Genomic DNA, 21,160 nt, shown 5'->3' with positions numbered 1-21,160 from the left:
TGTGCATCAACCCGCTTCTCCCGGCCACGTGCACCCGGCCTCCCCCCGCCGGGAGCAGCGGCCACGGACGGGGCAGCAGAGCATCCTCTGGCTGTGCTTGCTGCAGGGGAAGGGCACAACGGGGCCAGGCATGGGCTAACGAAGCTGCTTAAGCCAGTACTGCTGCCACCTCCCCGTGTCACCCAGCGGTCCCGTCAGCCCTGCCCTGGGCACCCCGTGGGGCAGGACCCGACAGCCCAAGGCGGGCAAGAAAACTTTTTTTAGGGTGGAAAAATGCTGAAGATAATGCAAAAATCCCCCCCACCCCCACAAAAGGCTGTTTTTCCTTATTCCTCCCATAGTCAGATGAGAATCTCATTATCATCACTAGCCAGATGAGGCTGCTGTTAGCATTTACAAACCCGGGTAGGGCTAGTGGCAAAGCTGGTGACAGAGCCACAAACACAGCCCTTTAGCCCTTTCACGGGGCTCCCCATCCCGCAGGGCACCCCCTCCAGCACCCCCAAACCTGCCGGGCACCACACACACCCAACAGCACCTTTGCCTCTGCAGATGGGTGTATCCCCCGCAGCAACTCGCCGTCACACCCGGCTGCATGCAGACACAACCCCAGCTCAGCTCAGGCACCCCGGCACCGCTCCCACCCGTGTCCCCATCACAGGACACACAGGCAGCACGCCCCACGCCCAGCCGTACAACAGGCATCGCACCCGCCTCCTCCGAAGCATCCCTACACGCGTCTCCTTGCAAAACTGCAGCCCCGTGAAAATATTTTGCTTTTCAAGTTAAAATCCTGAAGAGCAGTTTCCAGGTTGAATCCCCAGATGGGTTTCTCTGCATATTAAAAGCACAGCCGGCTCCCAGTGCCAGGGCGCGCGCGTGAGACAGAATTAACGCTGTTCCTATTTATAGGGCTTTGATTAGGAGCTCGTCACCTAGAAGTTTTTATTCCCTTTATCCATTTATAAGGCCATAACACAGTTTGACTAGCTCCAGATAGGCTGGTGTCCCACCGATTTTGCCAGAACTTAATGTGCCATTCAGATACAGTTAAGCCAGTAATAGGCAGCAGCCTGTGCGCTGCGGGGTTTTAACTGCCTTGGAAAACACTCTTTAGCTCCCGTCTCACCCCATGCACGCGTTGCTGCGGAGGTGAAGTGGTGCTGGAGCCAGGAGGGACCCCGGTGCTGTGCCAGTCCCTCCGCGGGGTCTCAGGGTGGCTCCAAGCTCATGGTAATAACACCCACAACAGCACCACCCGGCGTCCTCACCATCCCAGCCAGTCCCGGGACTGATGCTCGGTCACCAGCAGGTACCCAGGAGCTCCTCCGCCGCTCCCGAGGCTGCTAATCCCCGCTAAGCATCCCAGCACTCCCGTCAGCAAAACGCTTTCTGGCTCCAGACAAATCCTCCCAAAGAGTTTTGCTGAGCATGGACTTTCCGCTTGTCCAAAGCCTATAGACAAGTTAAAGCACCTGCCCTCGGGGATAATTCCACTAAAATTGGGCAAAGCGCACGTTGGTGCCAACTTTATTTTCTGTTAAAACCTGGGAGTATTTGTAAAAGCCTTTTCTTCTGGAACGTGCCCAGCACCATGGCTCAGCTGCAGAGGGAGGAGGTTAGCCCAGCTCAGCGGATCTGGGGTCTCCTGGTGAGCAGGGAATGGAATCTCAAGATGCTTTCCAAAAGGAGCCGGCAGCAATAAAGCCACCTGCCCTGCAGAGTGGAGGCACCTTGGGATTGCTGGTCCCGATCCTGGCTGGAGAGTTTGGATCCTTACTGGCCACCACGTTGCCCCTGCGATCAGCAGGGCTGCCCCAAAACCCGCCCCGCCCCGGGGTTGTCCCCCAAACTGTGGCACCCACCCCTGCTCATGCACCACTAAGACATCCCAGCTCAGGCCAAGAAGCCCAACCAGATGCATCCCTTCATCCCCATCCATTGCCTTTTCTCCTCCAGCCCCAGCTGCTCCAAAGCCCACGGCGAGCTACCATCCCAGGAGAAACCCACTCACCATCCTCCCTGGACTTCTGGATGAAGGCCTCCACACCGCTTTCACCATAGCTGCCCTCAGAGGCCAAGGTGGAGACATAGTTCCACTTGAGGGCTTTGACAATGTCCACCATAGCTTGGGCCTGGTAGGTGTCGGACGGGACAACGCGGGAGAAGAAGTCGTAGCGGCTGTTGTCGCTCAGGTCTGGTGCGGTGGAGGCGTAGCTGATCTGCGGGATCTGGGATTGAGAAAGACAAAGCGTCAGGAGAAAGAGGTGATCTCCGCCCCACTGCGATGCTCTCGCCTTGCCCATGCTCCCAAAGCCCTGCTCTGGAGGAGAGGGAGGTGGAAATCGAGGAAGACCGTGAGTCAGGTGGGAGCACGTGCCACCAGACAGACATGGGATGCGTCACAGCACCCGGGACCAGCACCTTATGGAGGAAGACCACGAAGTGGAGGGTGACCAGCTCTACTGGGTCTTGGTGGGAACCCAAAGGCTTTGATCTGTGACTTCCATCCATAACTGAGCACAGGAGACACAAAACCACCCCGACCCATGCCAAGACACACATCTCTGCGCCCTCCAGTCTGGTCTGAACCCACACACACCAGTGTCTGGGAAGGGGGAAATAAAAACAAGCAGAAAGTACAAGGCTGCTGCTTTACACTGCACGGAAGCACCACCGAAGTGCCTGGCTGGGCAGAACCCAGCAGGTCAGGAGGACTCCAGGATCTCCTGAGGAAGAACAGAAACCAGTCCCAGGGCAGAGCACCACCAGTAAGTCCCTCTGAGGTCCACCAAGGATCTGGGCAGCCCTGGGCTTTGCAGGGAGAGGTTCAGAGCACCCCAAGCTTTCATTTCTGCATGTAACATGCCTGCCTACCTGTCTGCTTTGATCTCCCCTCTGTGCTCCCTGGGTGCCAGCCAGCACAAGAGCTGTGGGTGTCTCTGGGTGCTGCCTGGGTGAAGGGGACCAGCACCACCCAGGGAAAGAAGGAACCAAGCCTTGGCCACGCAGGCTGGCTCAGCCCTTGGAGACATCGGGGTTTGGGGACCACATGAGGCTCAGGGACACCCAGCAGGACCCCAGAAGGGTTTCCCAAGCATCGGATGTGCCCGGCACGGGAGACACCAAAGAGAAAAACCTTACTTCTGCCCTGGACAGCACTGCTAAGGTCTCCCTTTGGTTTCCTGCCCCAGGAAGGACAGATCCAACCCCACCCCGCCAGGTCCTGTCCACCCAAGCCATAAATAAGCCCTTTAAATTAACCAGAGCTGCTGCACCTCACACAGTACATTAGAATGATTTAGCACCGAAGGATCAAGCGATGCTTAACACTTGCACAGCACTTTACATCTCCAAAACACACCACAGATATTAATTTATCTTAAAGATGGAAAAGGCTTATTGAATTATCAAGCCCAGGCTCTCCCCACTAGCATGAAACTCCCTACCAAAGATGTACCGAACACCCAGACAGCCCCATTCATCATCCCCTCGTCCCACACCCAGGCAGGTGCCACAAACCTCTCCCAGGCACAGCCCAACACCTCCCTGGCACATGGCGAGGGCTGGCAGAGCCCTGCCCAAAGCCTGGGTAAGATTTTAAATTTATATAATCACAGGGGCTGGAGCTCAGCCTCACCATGGCCACAGGGCTACAGAAATGGCGACAGTCCTACCTGGAGCCAGCACAGCCTGGGGAAGGGTCTGGCCACCCACTGCCCTCTCATTTCCCCCAGATGCTACTTTACTGCCAGGACAGAGCACAAGGAGGAGGAACAGCCCAGGGCAGCAACGATCCCAAACCACCCCATGCCCTGGTGGCAAGCAGGTGCAAACCAGCAACCCCCAGCTCTTGAAGGTCCTTCCCCCTCTCCTGCTCCCTCTAATCCAGTTTAGGAATAATTCAGTAATCACAGTGTGTAGGAGCACAAACGCTGCCAGAGCCTCGGGGAACTGCAACAGATCCTGGTAGTCCTTTGGGCTCAGCAGGCACCTACGTCGTGCCGGATGGCCAGTTCAGCTCAGGCCTCTCCCATCACCACTCCCCATTAAGCAATTAGCCAATTCCCAGCAGCAGAGACACTTGGGTGGGCTTGATGGGGAGGGGGGACAGGGAAAGTTTGGGGTCTGTGGGGATCCTAGTTCATGTTATAAGATCAAACCACTTTGCTGGGAGCCTGGCTGGGTAGCAGCATCCTAAGGATGGGGAGACTTGTGCTGGAGCCACCCCATGGACCCTCCTGGGTCTCCCAACCCCCACAGCCCACTCCGTCCTCCGCCGCTCCTGCTCCCAGGCTGCATCTCACAGTTTTTCCTTTGTTTCTCTGTTATTTTCCCCTCTTCCACTCCCCTCTTTCTCTCTCTCTCTCTATTAAATGCAATACCGGTGTTATAACCCACGACTCCACCTGAATGCTAAAAGGCCGCTGGAAAGGAACAGCCACCCTTCTACCTACCTGCAAAATATAAGATGAAAAAAGGGAGAGATGGAGAAGGAGTGGGAGAGGGAAAGGAAGGAATCTTTATCAAGGCACAAATAGGATTACTCCCTGTGACAATCTTTGTGCTCCTTTCCGAAGGGCTGTGATCTGCTCGTTGGGTATCTGTGACTGGGAGCCAGGGCATGAGACTCGATTAAAATTCCGCTCAGCAGGCGAGGCGCTCGTCTGGCAATCATTCATCCTGGGGGGGGGGACACGGAGGGGGGCTGCTCCATGCCTGCTCTCCTTGCCTCCTCCCTGCCTTGCCCGCAGCAGTGCTGGCCAAAGGACAGACACGGGCTCGGGATGAAGGCGATGCACGCCGCGTGCCCACACAACGAGGGCAAGTGGGCACGGAAAGCAGCGGTGCCCACGTCAGAGGAGATCTGGGGGCAGGAACACAGCCCTGCCTTTCCCGAGGATCCTTTCCCAGTGGTTTTTTCTTCGCATGGTGTTTTACTTTAACCAGATCCCTGCCTCTTCAGCAGGCCACTGGTGATGGAGAATTCCCAGCTATTCCCCGACCAAGCTCAGACGGCCGGGGCACGTCTGGGTTTAACCCCTGGGATGCCCATCCTGCCCAAACCCCTGCTGGGAAATGAAGCCTAGAAAATACCTGTTGAGCTACAGGCTACAAACTGGAAGTTGTATTTTAATAAACAAATGGAAAAGAGCTCTTCTCTCTCGCTCCTCTGCCTTGGATGGAAGTGAAAATAAAACACCAGTTCCCACATGACCGTTTCATAGACTTCTTCTGCCTTTTTACCTCTCTGCCTTTTTGATCTCCTGGTCTACAATAGCCCAACTCCTGGCACCAGCTATTTTCTCAGATAAAAGACAAAAGTCCTTTTAGGTCCATAAAAGCAAAATGCAGGCAGGGAATTCAAGGTTCTTAGAAAAGCAGAAGGATGCGGTGGGGAGGGGGAGCTGGAAACGTATCTCAGCTACATATTTGGGTACTGGTGATACCTTGCCTGGCTCATTTCCAACCCGGGATAAACACCACGGTGGTGGTGCGGAAATCAGTGGGACCAGCTCTCCTGCACCCCAAGGCTCCCTTGTCCCATCGAGAGTGGGGAGTAACCCCAGGGCAGGGGGCAAAATCTCCTTCCTCCCTTTTTTCGAACCAAAAACCAGAGCCATCCAGAAGCACCCATAACCTGGAAAAATGTCCCTCAGGGACAGAGCAGGTGGGATCTGGGACTGGGGGTGTCATCCTGGTCCCCCCAGCTCCCTGGATCAATGGATCAGATTTGATCAACCTCAAATGCACTGCAAAAGCACCTGGATTTCATACCCATTTCATTAACGCTGGCTTATGAGCTGGTGCGGCGTTTTCTCTACAAGCAGCAGACAGAATTCCTCCAGATTGGGGAGAATTAGGCAAAGGCAGTGATTTCCGTGCGGCCCCAACTGAGGCTTAAACCATCAATTTGAACATCAGCCTGAGGTGCCAGGAGAAAAGGAGCCGAAAAACAAACAGTCCATTGCACAGCCAGAGCCACACACACCGGTCGGGAGCATCCCCACGAGAAGGGGCTCCTGCCCCAGCCCCGCTGCTCCTCCAGCAGCCCCCCCATGTCAGAAACGGGGTTAGGAGCAGCTAATTCCCTAACCATAATTATCAATTTCATGCATATCTTATGCAAACCTCTGGTTCACTGACAAGATGGAATTGATTTAATTAGAATTTCCATCATTGAGCCATTTGGACGGCAGCTTTTAATTAGGGAGAGCGTCAGGCACCGCAGGGGCTGGAGGAGTGAGGGGGGCTGAGCGGGGATGGTCAGACCTTGTCACGGGAACAGAGCGAGCTGCAGCCTCCGTCCCGCTGTCCCTTCCCTGGGGTTGCAGGATCAGGCCCAGTGCCAAGACAGGATCCAGCCCTCGGCATCTCCTCGGAGAGCAATAAAGATCCCACACCCACAGACCCTGGGCTGCTTACCAGGTCTCTGTGCCTCAGTTTCCCCCGGCTGAAAATGGGGGGAACAGCTCCTACCTCGCAGGGCAGGCAAATCGCTTGGGTGTCGCGATGCACTGACACAGCATGGAGCTGAGAACAAATTCCTCTGTTTCCCAGCTCCGGTGCCACCAAAAGGCAGCCGCTCCGGGGTGATACACGGCAGCCACGCTCGAGGGGACACAGCCTGGGGCAGGGAGCAACAGATTCCTGACCTGCCCGCTCCTTTGCCATGACTTGTTAAACCGAGCGTGTAAATCAGGCAGCTCCGACGCTGGGGCTGAGGCCGGCGGGGCACGGGCTGCTCAGTCCCCTTCAATAAATCTGGCTCTTGTCAAGAAATAAAGCACCGGGGAGTGCAGCAGCTGTGGGAGGATCTCCCGGCCAGCCCTGGAATGGGCTTACACCAAAACAGCTCATCTGGGGGTGCCAAAAGCCGATGTAAAACCAGCGATGAGAAAGAAAACTTTTTCTTAATTTTCTTAATTGTCCGTGGCTTCCTGCACCAGGGAGGCAGCTCCAGCAGAAAACCCTTGCACTGCCAGAGGGTGGTTGGATTCCTTTTTCCAAACAATCAGCTCCCATCCCAGCCGAGAGCAAAGCACAGGCTGCAGAGCTGCGGATGCCGCCCTTCGGTGTGCTGCTCGCTGGACCTGCCATCCCCCCTGCCTTCGGCCTCCCACTCCTCCTCACCGAGCAGTGCCGAGCCAGGGACCGAGGCTGGAGCCACCACGGCCGGGGGCTGCGGGGCCGGGGCAGCCCAGGGGAGCCAGGCAGCTGCAATTTGTTTTAATAAACCCAGTGAAGAACAAGAAAATGAAGTGGCAGAAGCGCGTGATTAATCAGAGCATCCCCCGGCCGATTTCCACCTTCCCGGCTTCATGAAGGTTATTTACCCACTAAGTGGGGAAGCGTGGTGCTGAATGCAGCAGCCCTCCTGTCCCACCGTCCCCAAAGCCTCGGAGCATCCCCAGTAGCGGGGAGCAGACACAAGCCTGAGGGGCTCAGCACCAGGGGCCTGATCCAGCTCTGCACCCCCACCCCGGCTGCAGCAACCTGGCCCCAGGCAGCAAAACCTCGTGTGTCTGCAGGTGCAGAGCACCCCCAGCTCCTGCTACACACTTCATGGGCATCATCCTCCGTTACGTGAATTATTCATGACATACAACACCCCTGCGCTAATCGGGCTTCATGTCCCAGCTCTTTTTGGATGGGGTTAAAAAATGCACCGCTAAACCCTGACGCAGCTTTTTGGGGGATCACATTTGCAGGTGACGGACCTGGTTCCTTTTACACCATCATCGCTGTGATGGTTCAGGAGAAAGTGGGTAGAGCTGGGGCTGGAAAGCTAGGAGAAAGGGGTGGGAAGGAGCTGGAGCGTGCCAGAAAGCTCTCGCAGTGACGCCAGAGAGATGCTATCGCAAGAAGCCGAGACTGGGGATTTGGGGGAAGGTTTTTCTGCAAGCAGAGCTACAAGCAGTGACGAAACCAGCTTGGACAGAGGATGCCGCATCTGCAAGTTGTTCCACTGATGTACAGCTTTAATTAGGCAGTGGCATCTAACGAAGGACACGTTATTTATTTATGAGCGACAAAACCCCTGGCAGGGAGGGGCAAGGCTCGCCGCCGGTGGGGGAAGGCTGGTGGGGGTGCAGGAGGGGAGCAGAGCTGGGGCGGGCCGGAATGCTCAGGAGGGAAGCGTGGGATGGGGCGAGGGACCGTGGAGGGGGACAGCATCATCCCAGGGCAGGAACAGCCACCTCCACCAGGCGTATGGTCAGAGGTAGAGAAGGGGACTGCTCCAAGCTCCCAGGGATAAACAGGGCGGGCTACTGGGACCCCCTCCCAGCGAAGGGCTCTGCTGGGACCCACCCACCGCGGCTGGAGGGGGCAAGGAGCCGTCACTGAAACGCGGGTGGGCACAGGGAGGGGACGGCTCCTGCCCGTGCGCCGATGGGCGCAGGGGGAGCTATGGAAGCTGTTTGCTCCTCGCCTTGTTGGACTTTGAATTGATTTTGTGCCTGTCCAGCTCGCTGGACGTGCTACAACCCTCCTGGAGAACCACTTCAGCAATTTAAAAATCAAAGTACTTAGAGGGCACTTGAAATGCCCCCGCACTTCCCCCCACCTCCAGCTGCCCACGGGGAGGGGGCACCGAGTCCCACCCAGGGCAGGCAGCCCCGGTGCTCCCCCAGCATCGGGAGTGGGGTCCCCTGTTCCGGCTCCCAGCACTTTGCCCCAGCACCCCCTCGCTGAGGGAACACCGAGGGGGACGTCAGCAGCACTCACCTCATGCCACGATGCTGTGGCAGGAGCCAGAGCTCCGGCAAGCATCATTCCCGAGGGAATGGGCAAAGGCAACCGCCTGCGCAGCGGCGCCCGGGAAGGCGAATGCTTTGCTGAACCTCGGAGTGGAGTCACCCGCGCTTAAAGGTCAGCGGCAGCATGAAATGGAAGTTGCCTTATTTTCATTTTAAGCATGTCCCTGCCATAAACCCACTATTTGAATAACAAAGAGCGGGAGCAGTTCTCAGGTCACCGCAGGGGTGAAGAGCCCCCGGAGCCCCCCCCCCGAGCCCCCCGCCACTGCCGGAGCAGGACTGTGCCCAGCGAGGCAGGGTGAGACCCCACATCCCATGGGAATGATGTCCCTGTGCTGGGGACCATCAGGGAGTGCTGGGTGCACCCACACACACGGACTCACTGCTGTCTAGGAAGGGTTGAGCTCTGCATCCTCCCCTCCCGGAGGTTTTGAGGTCTCCATCCTTTACCCACCTCCTCCCTGTCTCGTTGGGCTGAGATCAACTCTGGATTTTAAAGCTGCTGGGAACACCCAGGGCTTCAGACATGCCCTTACTGGGCCACCAGCAGCACCAGTGCCCAGGTGCAAGGCTGGGGCATGGGCACATCTGAGCACCCATGCACAGGTCACAGATGCTTTGCCCAAGGATCAAAATTGGATGAGAAGGGGTAAAAAAAAAAAAAAAAAAAAAACCTAGAAATGAGGTAGGTACCCCCCACTCCTCCGACTGTCACTCCCCTGCCTCCTTTCCTGCTGCCTGCCTGCCTCCCTCCTCCTCTCCGAGGCAAGCATTCAATCTTTTTTGTCTCAGCAAATAGCTTTTAAGTTCCTCCCGCTCCCTCTAATTTATATTATTTTAATTATTGAATAGCTCTCTCACTCATCGCCTGGAACATTAACACGTTTTAAAAAGAGGGACCCAGAAAAATCAAACTCCATCAGCGATCTGTTTTTTCTGTCTTCACTAACAGCTTCCAGCCCTCCCAGGAGGGCACCTGGCGCTCTCAGCACACCAGGCCGGTGGAGGAAGAGGAGGGGGAGAAAGAGAAAAAGGAAAACGGCATCAGCCCTCCAGAACCGAGGGGTTTTGGTGTGCTGGGAGGGGAGGCAGAGCTGAGACCCCACTCCAGGGGTAGCACAGGGCTCCCACCACCGCTGGGTGTGCGGAGTATTTACATTTCTCCCTGCCATTTGCTGCGGAGGGGGCTCTTGTTCAAACACTCTCTCTAGCCCAGGGACATTGTTGTGGATAAATAAATGCACAGCGAGGGGGAAAGTAATTATAAACTCCTCAGCTTTCCTGCGGCTGGCATGGAGAGCAGGAGGGAGTGCCAGTCCTCGTCCCACCACAGCCCTGAGCACTCTGTTCCCCCCCTGCACACCCGGTGCCAGTGGCACAGGACAAGTGTCCCCAGGCTGGCTGATGTCCCCTGGGCTGGAGGAGAGCGGTCACAGCCGTCCTCGCACCCCATCGGCAGTAGCTGCCTCCATCCCGTCAGTGAACACAGCAACCCTGCAGGCATTTGGCTACAGTGTGACCTTACATTTCGGGGGTGTAACCCACACCCCCTTATTGAGCCAGCCCCCATAACCAGCGTCAGGGTGGTCTATACTGAAATGCTCCCAACTACCAGCTGCCTGCAGGCAAGTTGAGAGCGTTAGTCCAGCAGTGACAGACAGAGTCAGGGAGGTGCTTGGCACATCTTATATGATGACAAAGGGTGTCTTACACCCAGGGTGCTGAGCAGGACAGCCGGGGACCTCCAGGCTGACCCCTGGGTGACACTGCTCCCACAGACCAGTCAAGCTCCCTCAAGTAACAGCTGGGGAGGGGGGTGAGGGCTGCACCCCAGAAACCCTCAGGGAGCTCCCAGGGAGGCTGGACCCTCTCCAGCCTCGGAGGTTTTCAACATCCACCACAACCAAGCCCTGAGCAACCCTGTCTGACCCCAGAGACGGGTGCTGAGCTCCCCACAGTCGCTTTCAGCCAAAGTTATCCCACCCCACACCCATCCTCAGCCCACCTCCCCACCCATCCCCTGAAAGGCAACCTCCCTCCCGCAGCCCCGCTGACGCCAGGGGCATCAGCATCCCTTCCCTTGCCACGAAGCCGGGGGAAAAGAGACAAAAATCCTCCTAAAAGTATCGTCAGTGGAGGGGGATGGAGGCAGGGATCCCTGGGGACCTGGGGGAGGCAAGTTTTAAAGGCACTGGCTCCTGCCTACCCCCAGCCATGGAGGAAAAGGCACACGTGGAGAAACAGTGTAAAAACACCCACGCTGGCTTCACCGAGTGGTTATTTTTACCCTACCTTGAAGAGCCGCAGGATGTTGGCCACCATGATGGAGACGGAGCTGCCCGAGGCGCCGATGACGCCGACCACCCGCTCCGGTTTGGTGATGATGGGGGGGCCGCCGTTGACGCAGCGCACCTCGGTGCTGTCCTTTTCGATGAGGGCTTGCACGAAGGTCAGCGACTGCTCCAGGGCGTGAGTGTCCCGCGAGCATGTGTCCAGGATGCGGGCGCCCAGGGTGATGTTGGGGAGCAGGTCGGGGTCGTTGTTGATGCGGTCCAGGGCGAAGAGCATGGCCTCCAGGCGATGGATGCCCTTCTCCTTCTTCAGCTCCCCGCAGGCTTTGCCCTCCGCGCCCCGGCTGTGCACGGGGAAGAGCCCCCCGAGCGTGATGTCCCCGTCGATGCGGATGGAGTTCATGTGCGGGTAGCCCTGGCCCTTGGGCTTGGCGGCACCCCCGGGCGCCCACCCCCAGCTCCAGACACTCAGGAGGAGGCAGAAGGAGAGACGCTCCATGCAAAAATAACCCCCGCTCATCGCCAAAGCCGTGCTGGGGCAGAGCTCGCAGCCCAAAACCCGGCGGCGGTCAGGGAGCGAGGCTGGCGCGGGCGGGCGGCATGGCTCCCGGCGGGCTCCCGCTCGTGGCACCGTCAGTGGCTCCCGCCGGTGATGCCGGGCCCCGGGGAGCAGCGGGGGGCCGGGCTGCAGGGGGGTGCCAGGGTCTGCATGGCTACGCCGGGGAGAAGAGGCGGCGACAGAGACGCGAGCCCAGACAAAGCTTCGGGTCCTTCCTCCAGAGCCCTTGGGGGGGGAGACAGGAGGGAGGGGGAGAGAGAGAGAGAAAATTAAGCAGGGGTGTGAAGAAGACATCAGCTATTCCAAGCTTTCACTGGGGAGCCCAGCAGAAGTTAGCACTGGGGGTTATTGCAAAAAAATAGATTTGGGATTCACTTGATTTTTGATTCACACCGACAGCTTTGGCTCAGCCCAAACTGCACCCGGGCAGAGGGGCTGGTGCAGGGGCCCCCGGCTCGCTCTGCCCCAAGGAGCAGGACCAGGTTGGTGACCAGCTCGGGGCTGGAGGGAGGCCCTGGGACCCCGTTCCATCCCATCCCCTCTTCAGGGAGCTGCCAGGGTGGGACAGGCCCCAAGACAGTGCTCAGAGGGGGAAAACCCCACATGCACCCACAGCCCTGGTCCCTGCCTGCCCTAGAGCATCCCCCCTGCCCCAGGGCATGGCTGGGCACGGGAGCCAGGCAGCCACCTTAAAGCTGAGCTTGATTTAGACCCTGAGCTGATCTGGGGAGAAACCTGCTCTTTAAACAGCCCCTCTATCAAGTGGTGAGTCCCCTCCTCTCCTGCTGCACCCACCAGACCTTTCCTTGTCCCCATCAATGGCCCAGCCAGACACAAGCTCCTGTCCCCAGCAAAGTAGGCTGAGGCTGAATATCCTCCAAAGCCTCATCCCACATCTGCCAGGCACATGCCCTTGGCGAGGATCAGAGACACAAGTCGCCCCCCACCCCCTGCACCACCCAGCTCAAACAAGGGAGGTGCCAAAGGAGCCAGGGGCTGTTTTCCAACAGGCTTTTCAATCACCTGCCACGAGCCCCCACGTCGTGAGCACCACGCTGCAAACCAAGCAGGCTGGGAGCTGATCTGTGTCTTAAGCGAGAGCCAACACGGCCAGACACTGCCAAAACCCGGCGTTACAGATCTGAATCACTACCCGAAGCATTGCTGCTCCTGCTGCTCTTCCTTCAGGCCACCAATTTCCGAACCAGCAGCTGCTTCCTTGCAAGCATCCGTTATCGACAGCTTCCAGCAGCAAATATCGACAGCACCGAGGGCTCATCCGAGTTGTGGGGGGAGTCTGGTGTTCTGGCTGCCCCAGGCAAGCAACCCGAAGGTCCACTCAAATTCAAAGTGGCAAGGATGGATGGCCAGCTGTGCGCCAAGAGCAGCAGGCTGCAAAAGCCATCGGACCCCAAGCTGGGTACCCAGGGGGGCGGAAGGAAGGAGCGAATGATCCCTTGGGAAACTGAGGGCAAAACTGGTGGTGAAGGCACTGGGAGCGGTGCCTGGGCGGTGCCCACGGACACACGCTGCATCCCAACCCACATCCCAACGTCTCCAGGAGAGCCACGGGGCATCGGTATCCCCGGCACCAGGCACGGCCCGTGGGGAGCATTTTGGCATCACCAGCTGCTCTGCCCAGAGAAGCAGCAATCGAAGAGCAGCCCTGTCCTGCAGCGCAGCATCCTGGTTAACCATCAGACAGCACGGGGTGAGATCTGGTCCTTTCCCCAGGTGGAAAAAACCCACCTGCTCTTGTTAACCACCATCTCACCCCGCTGCCCCAGCACACCGCTGCCTGCACCGTATCTCAGAAGTGCCGGCTCCTCCCGAGCCAGCGCTGGAGCTGGCAGAGAGGGCTCAGCCCATCCCAGCCCTTCTGTCCCGGCCCCACACCCTCACAGGAGCCTCCTGCTCACAGCTGGGGGGGACCCCAGGGGCTTTTACCTCTCTCCATCCTCCTGCACGCCCCTGTGCCCCCACCTTGTCTCTTGCTTTCACCACAGAGCCCCTCAAGTGGGCACAGGGTGCTGCCACAGTCCTGGCCCTGAGATCGCTGCAGAACAGCCCTTTGCCCCCCTCCCCACACCCCGGAGCTGCCCCTGCCCAAGCAGCACAGCCTTCTGCCTCAGTTTCCCCTCTGAGCAAAGGCTCTGCCTTGCAGCCCATCCCTGCTGTCTCCAAGCAGCCGCTGATGGATGCTGCGAGAGCAGCACATGATTAATGCAAGGCACCAAAAAAAAGCAGAGGAGAGCCGAGCAGGCAAATGCATTCCCCAAGCAGGATGGGCTGCAACAGCGAGACCAAAGAAACAGCTTAAATTAATCTCAGCTCAAGTGCAGATCCCAGCATTCGAGCCCACGCCTGCTGGGCCAGATCCTCAGCTGGCCCCGAGGGGTGCAGCCCACCCGAGCCGGCCGTGCCAATCCCCTTTACACCATGGAGGAGGTTCCCAGCTCCGCAGCTGCCCCAACCGGGATGGCCCCTGCCTCAACTCACCTCCATAAATTATGCACATCCCTGCCCGTCGGAGCCAGTTGAAGGCCCATCTCCAAAGCGTTTCTGACAGCCAGGGCTTTTAAGCAACTGGAATTATCCAGTGCCAAGCTCTTTGCTTCAAAAGGCAGGAGCTTGGGAGTGCTGCGGCACGACACCCGCCCGCCCGCTGCCAGGAGAGCCCCCGCTAGCGCAGCCCCGCTCGGATGGGGATCAAGGACAGGGATCAACCCTCCGCACGGTCCCGTCTCCTTTGCAAGAATCATCCGACACGTCGGCAGCGGGAGCGGAGCAGGGGAAAGCTCCTGCTACAGCCTGGAAGCGGGTCAGGCTCTGCCCGTGGCGAGGAGGCAGAGGATGGGGAGACCCAGAGATGTTCAAACACCGCAGCCCCCCCACGCAGCCCCGCACCAGCTGAAATCGGGTCATTTCTTGTACCCTCGCCCCTGGAGCTGCGACATTTCTGCCCATCGGAGAAGGTGTGATGGTCACCGTGTGGACACGGTCACAGGAAAATCCTCTGAGCCCACGGCAGCTCCCGCAGAGCTGGCAGTGCCCCCAGAGCCCACAGCCTCTCCCTTTCTTCTTTTAAGCTTTTTCCTCTCTGTTGTCTCCCCTTTGTGCCTCCTTTGATCATATAATCTGAACGAACTGAAGGTAAAAATATCACGGCAGGCAAGAAGAAAGCGCAAATAATGGGGAGGGGAGGGGGGAGCTGGTTTGAATCCCTCACAGAATCATTAGGAGAGATGCAGCCTGAATTACCTGATGAGCCTGTGCTGCAAACGGCCTGAGCGCTCGTCGGGAAGGGGCAGGAGTCGACCACCCCCTTCCCTCCATCACTCTTCACCTGCCCTGAGCATCGCCACAGCCACAAACAAGCCGCTGCTCCCCGCACAACCCAAATCTTGGTCCCACCCGTGCCGGGGATGCAGCCAGCCCTGGGTGGGGCTGGGCAAGCAGAAGCCCAGCACTTACAGCTCAAGGGCAAGAAGGAAGGAAACCCATCCTTCCTCTGAGGTGTGGGACCGGGCTCTGCATCGCCAGGGAGCCCAGCTCTTGCACCTCCCCAAAGCAGCTCTTCCACCATGAGGCTGATCCCGCACATCTGGAGGGAGACGCACATCTGGAGGGAGACACCTGCCTACAGCAGGTGCTTGTGGAGCGGGGAACAGCCCTACCCACGTGCTACGGGCAGGGAGGGGATGGAGCTGCCCTCCTGCTCCATCTGCTCTGCTCCACAGGGGCAGCACTGCCCCGGGGGAAGAAATATTTGCAGATTTGCAAGGTCAGGTGCAGGTACGCACCCCCGCGGGTGGTAATAAATGGGGTGGGGTAAATGCCCAGTGCATTTATCACAGTGCCAAAGGAAGGAGCAGTGCTGCTTCCTCCCGCTTCCCACAAGCACGTTGTCGGTGAGGAACAAGCTTTGCCATCGCCCTCATCCCAGCCAACGCAACAGCCAGATCCACGATCCGGAAAGCAGCACAAGGACTAATCAAACCGAGCGGATCTCCAGACCCCGGGCACAGGCCCTTGAGCCAGACTGACCTCTAGAAGTGGGTGCTGGGGAGAGCCAAGGCGGTCAAGGGCAGCGCTTGGCTCCTGGGCTGCGCCCCTGCCCTGCGGGTCCCCAGCACCCCAGGACACGGGGCTGGCCCTGCAAGGTGGCATCCTGCCCCCCTCTAGTGGTGGCCGTGCCACCGAGCCACCGGCCAGCACCAGCATCGCCACCCACCGCAGCGCCTGGATGGGGCAGGGTGAGGGGCTCAGCTGGGCAGGAGAAATCAAACACCGATTAAAAATTCCCCTGCGCTGCACAGAGCTCCTGCTGCAAAACCATCGCCAGTGCCCGGAGCAGGGACCGTGTCTCGGAGACAAGGACTGGCCATCCCAGGCTTCACCTCTGCAGCTCCTTCCATGCATCCCTGCAAGCACCGCACCGGCTGGGGCCACAGTGAGACTCATCGGCACCCACGGGGCCACAGTGAGACACAACCCGGGCTCGCCACATCCCGCAGAGCCCAGAGATGCTCACAGGCGCTGGGATGTATCCCCAGCCGCATCGCCAACGGCTGCCACTGGACACACGGCCCAGACACACGCGGGGGTCTGCACCCCAGGGCTTTGGAGCCGAGGCCAGCGCTCCCAGTCACTCCCCAGTTGCTACCCAGGGCTGGTGCATCTCCAGGAGAGGCAGCTGGACCCCCCCCTGCACACATCGCATGGGTTTTGTTCGCAAAATTTCCCTTCCCCAGCCTGGTGTTGCTGCAGTCCCAGGAACAGACAGCCCAGAGGGACCCCCAAATCGCAGCAACCGATCCTGAGAGAGCTGTCTGCCAGCCTGACCCCCAGCCCCGGGGCCAGAGGAGACCCGGCCCATCGCAGCTGCGCAGCACAGCGGGGCTCTTTGCTGGAGCCCCCCAGACCTGCCCCTCGATACAGGGATTTTGCAGCAATGAAAAAGCTCCTTCAGGGAGGGAAATAAATAAATACAGAAAGAAACGGCCCATTTCTCTCCCTCGTTTCGCTCCCTGCAAGCATCCCAGTCAAAACCAAGTCATTTTACTGCCATTAGCTCCGTGGAGCCTGTGCCGCTGCAGGCAGGCGAGTTCACGTCTTGTGCCATCAACCCAAGCGCCAGCTAAGCGCTAATCACCGCAGCTTTATCGCAGCTTTATCGCCACTGGCAGCGGGCAAAGCCGAGAGGCGAGTTATTCAGATCCCAGCCAGGGCTTATCACAGGGTGGACCGAGCATCCCACCCCTCTCCGAGCAGAGCCCGCTCCCACGGACCGCAGAGCTCTGCCGTCGGCCGTGCAGGACCTGTTGGCTCCCAGTTCAGAGCCAGGACACTCACTGGTTTTGCGCTGAGCCCACCCGGTTGCATCAGGGCTTGTTAAATCAGGCTGAGCTGGTGACACGGACCAGGGGATGAAGAAATAAGGAGCCTGCACCCAGCACTCACCTGCACGAGCCCATCCCTGGCCGCCAAGGAGCCGACCACCTACCAGTCCACCACCAAGGAGATCTCCCCAGCCCAGCCCCGGCACTGGGAGGGCTGTGCCAGCTTCTGCCACACCGGCTGCCGTGAGCTGGCTGGCATCTTTTTGAAAATCAAGGCCGTTTCTTTCCCCACCTGCTATTCCTTCGGCAAGCGGGGCCAGCCGGCACGCAGCACAATATCCCAATTAGTGCACGCTCGCTCTTCCCCGCTTGCAAGCGATTACAGGGAACTTCGCTTTGGCTCCTGGTTTTTTTAATTGCAAGAGCTCCGTGAAGTACAGCAGAATTTAGACGCGGAGGGAGGGGACACCAGGTTAAGTTATCTCTCGACAGGCAAAACCTTAAGTATTCAGGTCAAGTACTCCAGCGTTCGTTAAGAGGAAAAGCAAGGCCACGGCTCGGCAGGCAGCGGTGAGGAGAGACCCCAGATTTTACCATCAAAACCCACCCGATGCGCTGCAAGACGCAGACCCCTGCCCCAGCAATCCCTCGATCGATGCACGAACCGACACCATGACACTTGCATAAGCCCAAGCCAGGGTGCCAACTCGACCTCTCTGCAACCGGGTCCTGCCAGCGCCTGGCTCAGAGCCCCACAGGGGGTTAAGCCGGGTACGACCACCCTCCTCGCTGCCCCAGAAGGATGCTGAACTCCAAAGAAAAATGCTCCCGCTGGGCACAGATCAGACCCAGGGAATATTTATCATGCGCTATATATAAATAAATATATCTCCTTAACTGCAGGCAAGCTCTCTTCTTCCCCTCCCTGCCCGCTGCCAAGCAGGCCAGGGCTAATCCCTCACTTCGAAGGATCGGACGGTGCTGCGAGGGGAAGGCAAGCAGGATCCGGCCGCGGAGCAAGCGGTGATGGCAGCGGCTCACCTTGCGGGAGGCAGCACAGGTCTCTGCCGGCAGCCAGCACGCACCGAGCTCCAGCCGGGAGAGGCCGGAGGGAGGGAGGGAGGGAAGGAGCCGGCGCTCATCCCCGCTCCTGCCACGTGCAGCAAAATCCCGCAATTAATTTTTGATCACCTTCTGCAAATTGGGATGGCGCTGGCTCGGAGCAAGAGCACAGCCTGGCTGCCGGTCCCCAGCGGCGCCCGCGACACTGCCCGGCTCCCCATCACACCTACACCCCGAGACCACAGTCTGGCAGCATGAGCCCCTGCCTGTACCCAGCCTGGGAAAGCCCCGGTGGGGGTAGAGAGCCCCGTCCTGAGCCAGGCTTTGCGCAGGGCCACCCACAGCACGGGGCACAGGGAACGGGACCATCCCACAGAGGAAACCCCTCCATTAGCCGCGAAGCTCGAAAGGAAGAGACGGTGCCCGCAGCGGGCGCGAAGCCGGGGAGGGCGGCGGGAGCGGGTTCGCGTACATTATAATTAGGACCTGCCACATCTTCAAGCCGTTGCCTTTCTGGGAAGAGCTGGAAGGGGGTGGCTGAGCTGACAAATCCATCCTCCTCCTGCCTGATGCCAAAGTTGAAGCACGTGATGCTCTTTTTTGGGGAGCCGGCAGGCTCCTCCGCAGGGCGACGCTGGCCCTTGGGATGCAGGGACGGGCCACGGCTGTACCCGAACTTCAGATCCCGACGTAAAATCCCCTTGAAGCTCCCCCTCCGCTGCCCTGACACCCCGGGGTGCAGCTCAGCACCACCAACCCAGCGCCTGCTGCCCTCCCCAAAAGGGGTTTGCCTGGACCCCCCCAGCCTGAGGCAGCTGGAGCCCACGGCTGCCCGCAGGGACCCACCACCCTTGCCGTAGCCCCCGGCCCTGCAGCCCCCCAGCTCGGCCAGCCCGGCCGAAAGCCACCGGGATTTCTGCACATCCCATCGGAGCGTGGCTCTCGGCAGCAGGTCACAGGGAGGAGGGTCTCCCCCCAGCTCTCCCCCCAGCCACAGCCGTGCCCAGCACGTCCCCCCGCACCCCCCGCCCGCTGCCCTGGTGCGGATAAAGCCCTGCTTACAGAGAGCAAAGGGAAAGAAGAAAATGAGCTTTTTTTTTTTTTTTTTTCCCCTTTCTTTTGGCACTTCTCTTGGCATTTTCCCGAGCTCCTCGCTGCATTCAACAGATCAGCTCAGTTGTCTCCCTCCCTGAGCCCTGCCTCGGTGAGCAGCCAGTGACGGTGAGCTCTCCCGGTCACCCCAGCCCCACTTCGTGCCATCCCCCCGTCAAGCCCCAAGTCAGAGGTCACCGGGCAGCGGCGATGGCAGTGACTCACCCCACAGCCTCTCCGTCACAGCCGCCGCTGAAGGCAGCGGGCATCCCCCCCCCCCTCAAAGCCCGAGGCAGCCCACAGAAAAATAACCCGGCTGGCAGAGCACGGCCAACTCATCACACCAGGAGGAGGAGGAGGGTGGCAGGGCTGAGCCTGGGCAGGCGGTGGGAGAGTTCTCCGTTTTTTTCCCACGGCTGCCAACTTCCCCAGCGGCTCCCGGAGCCACGCAGATCCGCTCCTTCCCAAAAACCACCGAGAAGCGGGAGAACGCTCCGGAGAGGAAAACAAACCTGGGAGCGTGTGTCTGCACCCAGAGCCGGGCTCCCTGCCCCAAACCGGGGATGCCTCCGCGCGGTCACTCTCGCTCTGGGGAAGGGTCTTACCCCCCCAGAACCCCTCCAAGCTGGAAGGGGCAGCCCCTTCCCCGCTGACCTGGGCAAAGCACCGGCTCTGCCCCCCCTGCCCTGCCCTGCGGCGGGCTCTGCGGGCCCTGCCCGCTGCGGCGACGTGAGGGCACCCACCCGCCTGCGGCTCGGCCCCAGCCCCTGCCCCGAACCCCTTTTTGCAGCCCCCCCTCCAGCTGGATGAGCCCCCCCTCACCCCCAGCTCCCTTCCCGTAGCCCACTCCGGGGTGATGGGCACCTCTGGGGACAAAGGTGACAGGCTTGGGGACTGGGGAAGGGGGTGACCTCCCCCACACACCAGTGCACCCCACGGCGGGATGCGGTGGGGTGTGGGCGGTGCTGCGGGGGGGCGAGGGCAGCGCTCCGCAGCCCCACAACTATGAATAATGCCATGAGGGGGAGAGGGGGGAGCCGCCGCGGAGAGGTGGGGGGCAGCCGGAGAAGGGAGGGGGGACGGGCTCAAGGAGGGGGGCTCCCTGCTGCAGCCCCCGCTGTCGCAGCCCCCCCCCTTAAACAAAAATAATAAGGAAAGGCGTAAAATTTGCTGGAGCGTTGCGGGTATGGGGGGGGTGGGAGGTGGAGGGGGGGGGAAGGAGCCGGGCTGCAGGGAGGGGGAGGAAGGGACACCCCAGCCCCTCGGGGAAGGTTTTGGGGGGACCGGGCGTCCCGGGGATGCTCCGCGCCCCTCCCGCGCCGCCCCGCACTTACCCGCGGGCAGCGCAAAGTTGGCGGCGCCGCCGACCCCGTCTCCGCCCGCGGCCGCTGCCCGGTGCCGCGATCCGGCTCCGGCCCCGGCGGGGCGGGGGCACCCCGGGGGGGCCCTGCGGCATGCGGCGGGGGCAGCCCCCGGCCCCCCCCAGCCCCAGCCCCGGCCCGGGGAGCCGAGCGAGCCGCAGCCGGGCGGGACCCGCCGCGCTCCGCAGCCGCGACGAGGAGGAGGAGGAGGAGGAGGAGAAGAAGGAGGAGGAGGAGGAGGAGGAGGAGGAGGAAGAGGAGGAGGAGGAGGGCCGGGGCCGGGGAAGTTTTGCATGAAGAGGCGCTGGGAAGCCCGCCGCCGGCGTTGCCAGCCTTTTAAAGCACTAGCGCACCGCGGCGGGGGGGCAGCGGGGGACCCCTCCGGCTGCTCCCCGGCTCCCGGTTGCGGGGGGAACGGCTGCAGCCCCGCAAGCCCCCTCCGCCCAGCAGCGCCGGGCTGCAGAAGCCCTGGGGAGGGGGATGGAGCCGGCCCCTCTCATGCCCTGCTGCCCCTAGCACCTCTCCCCGCCCGGGCTCTGCATCCAGACTTTATTTTGCTTGTGCTTGTCCTTCCCTCCCTGCCCATCACCTGCAGCCGTCACCGCGGCCAGCAACACGGCAGCAGGACTGACGGGTGCCTGGGCCTCCAGACCCCACCGTGCTAAAGACCTTCCTGCAGGTCACATCCTCT

At 60.0% G+C, this 21,160-nt stretch overlaps 1 protein-coding gene across 7 annotated transcripts in view; it reads right to left on the bottom strand.

Moving 5' to 3' along the window:
• The window catches only part of GRM4 (glutamate metabotropic receptor 4), a 51,593-nt gene extending 31,020 nt beyond the window's left edge, over positions 1-20,573 (bottom strand). For 2 of the 7 annotated variants that reach the window (XM_074893764.1, XM_074893765.1), the window contains exons 1-3: positions 14,874-15,041; positions 11,055-11,837; positions 2,015-2,231 (exon numbers count right to left, since the gene is read on the bottom strand). In XM_074893764.1, the coding sequence (XP_074749865.1) occupies positions 2,015-2,231; positions 11,055-11,837; positions 14,874-14,948 (1,075 nt within the window). In that variant the 5' untranslated portion in view covers positions 14,949-15,041. The other 5 variants (XM_074893766.1, XM_074893767.1, XM_074893768.1 and 2 more) reach the window with 5 other exon arrangements.
• Positions 20,574-21,160: the final 587 nt, after the last annotated feature.

The sequence above is a fragment of the Strix uralensis genome, chromosome 24, assembly GCF_047716275.1.
Source record: "Strix uralensis isolate ZFMK-TIS-50842 chromosome 24, bStrUra1, whole genome shotgun sequence".
Lineage (NCBI taxonomy): Eukaryota > Metazoa > Chordata > Aves > Strigiformes > Strigidae > Strix > Strix uralensis.
The sequence above is the reverse complement of the archived record's forward strand: the minus strand, read 5'-3'. Positions and strand labels throughout refer to the sequence as shown.